Source organism: Aplysia californica, unplaced genomic scaffold (assembly GCF_000002075.1).
Source record: "Aplysia californica isolate F4 #8 unplaced genomic scaffold, AplCal3.0 scaffold00053, whole genome shotgun sequence".
Lineage (NCBI taxonomy): Eukaryota > Metazoa > Mollusca > Gastropoda > Aplysiida > Aplysiidae > Aplysia > Aplysia californica.
In genome coordinates, this window is record NW_004797323.1 from 878,851 (window position 1) to 882,103 (window position 3,253).

The 3,253-nt window shown below is 38.4% G+C and overlaps 1 protein-coding gene across 1 annotated transcript in view; it reads right to left on the bottom strand.

Moving 5' to 3' along the window:
* LOC101852226 (lithostathine-1-alpha) overlaps positions 1-2,096 on the bottom strand; it is a 4,917-nt gene extending 2,821 nt beyond the window's left edge. Inside the window, exon 1 of the mRNA XM_005092796.1 lies at positions 1,914-2,096. Coding sequence (XP_005092853.1) covers positions 1,914-2,076 — 163 coding nt within the window. The 5' untranslated portion in view covers positions 2,077-2,096. The remainder of the gene's footprint in view (positions 1-1,913) is intronic.
* Between the last annotated feature and the right edge of the window lie 1,157 nt (positions 2,097-3,253).

Below are 3,253 nucleotides of genomic sequence, written 5' to 3' on the forward strand. Positions count from 1 at the left end.
TCGGAGGGCCCGTGTGCAAGTTGCGCACGTTAAAGATCCCTTGGTGGTCTAAAATCGATAAGAGTAGGCTTCGGCCGCCACCCGGGCAAAGTTCAAAATTTCCTACCAACTGAAAATATTAGGAGTGTCTTTACAAAACAAAAACAACAACAAAGACAGGATTACTAAACGTATGTAGTATAAATTCGAGCTCTTTCAGTAGCAAGTTTAAGAATACCAGGAGCAATATATAGCAAATACTCTTGACATTGTCCAAGACGGCCATCCATTGTCGAGGAGAAAAGTTGTTGACCTAGATAGATGTCTTGGGCAGTTATATTATTATTTCTTTTTTAACTAAAGGGGGAGGGGCGGGAGTGGAAAGTGTTCGTTTTAACAAGTGATTGTCTTCTGCAGGTGGCCGCTAGAACAAGTTGGGTTGAAGTCTTTTCAATAATAAGGGTGTGGCGTGGGATATATTGCAGATGTGTGCTGATAATGCCGAAGTGTGCGAGCTCATTGGATGAAAGGTGGTCAATTAAAATTTATGCGTGGTTGTTTCCTCTGGTTTATCGTGAATCAGGCTTCTATTGAGGCTGGTCTTGTCGAGTCCGGGAGGTAGGGGTGAAAAGGGGGTGGAGAGTGGGGAAAGTGGGGGGAGAGCGGGGGGTCGCTGTTTTGGGAGTTCAGACACGTCAGAAAAACGAAAGCTTGCGATCTAGACGAGGTCTTTAAGTTATGTGAACGTCTTGCGGAGGTAATCATCCAAGTACTTTCTCGTGTCCCCATCAATTTTGTTTCATCTCAACAATAATTTTGTTAAACACTAAATATAACTTGCAAAGTGGTGAAAACGTATAGGTTTAACGCCCCTATTTACACTGTTTCGTTATTTAAGAGGCCTCGACCTCCGAGTTTAACGTCCATATCCGAAAGGACCGAGTCAAGTTGGAAATTTGTGTAAAGTGCTTTTCCCAGGGACACAAGGTCGGACCGAGCTAAAGCTCGGACCCCGAACCCGCAACTTTAACGTGCCACAAGCAGAAAGTAAAAGAATACAATATGTTTATGTCCCGATTAATTGTATCTTTTAACGTTTTAAGAAAAGTACGACGGCACTTCCAACATAATTAGGTCATAATATTATAATTATAGGCTAAGTACCGGTGATCAAAGTTGTAGCAGGAAAGTAACATACGAAGAAAAGACGGAGGAGACATAATGGCGCTAGATGTTTGTTGACAGGGAGAAAGGAGTAAAAACCACACCAGTGCATCCGCTAACCCCGCATAGCTACTTGTACAACAGACAAACGAAAAACTAAAGGGGAAGTATAATATGGTTATTAGTAACAGCACCGATATACCGACTGAAAAATGTAAGGTGAACATCAAAACGTGAGCCTTTGACAGGTTGTATGGGAAGAAATTAGCAGAAGTGCTTAGTAGCCTGTTAAAGAACTATTTTGGTGATCTAGGGCGGAAACATCGCTGGGAAGATAAATAGCAGTTACTGGTTCTTGCTTGTTGGCATTTTGTTGTTCTTTCAATACGATCAGAGAGAACACGAATTATAATTGAAGAATAATAATAATATAATTCAATGTCCTGAAAGCTTCTTTATGTTGAATCTGACTTTCCTTTCCTTTTTTAAACAGAGGGTCACTGCAAAAGACTGGGATTTTCATTTTGATATTGATTTGTCTCCGATATATTTGTCTCTTGTAGAAAGAATTATAAACACGTTTTGACAATCTAACTTCAAAACCAAAACGACAAGGATTCAAATAGCAATAGCTTGATCCTCTGACCGGATTTCATATAGTACAAGTAAAACATTTTTATGCGTGCTTAAGAAGTCCTTAGTATACTATATCGATATTGACTATATTACTATAATCTACATGGTTTACAGTATTTCAATGGTTTTCCTACCTGTTGCCAATATGGCCAGCAGGAAAAAGCATGACAGAAGCATGATGGGAGGATTGCTCGGTGCTATCTCGAGTCGACCTTCTCTAGCTGGATGCTCCTTCTGCGTCTTTTCAAAGCTCCAGAAACGGATAATATAGCAAGTGTCATGTGAAAAAATCAGCATTGTTCTTTTTGTACCTTTCAAGTGCGCTCTTATCTTGAGCATTCCAAATAAATTTGACGCTGCTTTTAATTTTTATAGCTATTCTGCAGATTGCAAAGTTAAGTATAATTTCAGTCAAGAAAGTTTTACTGTGAAGGCCAGATATGTCTTAAACATTTTAATTGTACGAAACTGTCTGTGATCTTACTCTTACTAACTTTTGTCTGTGATAAGCTTGACAAATGTAAATTGTATTTGTCTAAGTTTTCCTTGTTCTCTTATGATCTCTTTATAAGGCCGTCGTTATAGTTCTCTTCATATGCAATGTGTTCAAAATAATAGACAATTATTATTGCTAAAGATTGTGAAAATAAACTAGAGTCAACAGAAATGGTTTTCTTTTTTTTTTTTCTTCTCTGAAGGAGGCCATTTTGAATTTCTTGGAAGATCAAGAAAACAAAAGAGGTAGTGCTAAAAGAAGGCAGCGTGGGACGTTCGTATAATTTTGTCTCGACGCGGTGGAATCAGGCTCTCGTCTGTTTTTTGGACGGGTAGAGTTATTGGTGTCAATTAAAGCTTGTTCATTTTGCTACCTCAGAATCACAAAGATCTATCTGACATTTTTGGCCGTTGTGAGTTAATAATACCATGAGGTCAGAAATCAAATGCTTTATCTGCTCTATAGTTAGATTATTTTGAGTCGTTCGTATCAAGATATTCAAAGAACTGAGTTAGAAAAAGCTTGAAATATTGTGAAACTCAAAATTTTTGACGTCCAATTGCTCGAAACTGGGTAGTGAGCTGATAGAACTTTGTAATTTTGAGGTAGCGATTAGGATATCTTTCTAGAAAAAAAATACCCATGTATCTTCAACAGAGGTAGAGATATATTTGCGACAGAGTAAAGAAGTGGGATCGCCTAATTTTCAGGGGTAAAATAAACGAGAAAATGACCGCACTTCCAATGCTTGAGAATCCTTAGAAACTTAAAACGTATTAAATTTGAGAAAAAAGTTTCGTTTCCATGGATACGGCGGCCACATTGGATGTTGTCGACATGTCTTACGTAATGAATACCGCATTTATTGCTAATGTAAATTGATTGGATATTTTTGCAAGCGTGTTAACAGACCGAAGGGCTAGAACCCAAATAGCCGCTGGATCGGAAAAGTAAAAGTAAAGTAAAGCAAGCGAGTTA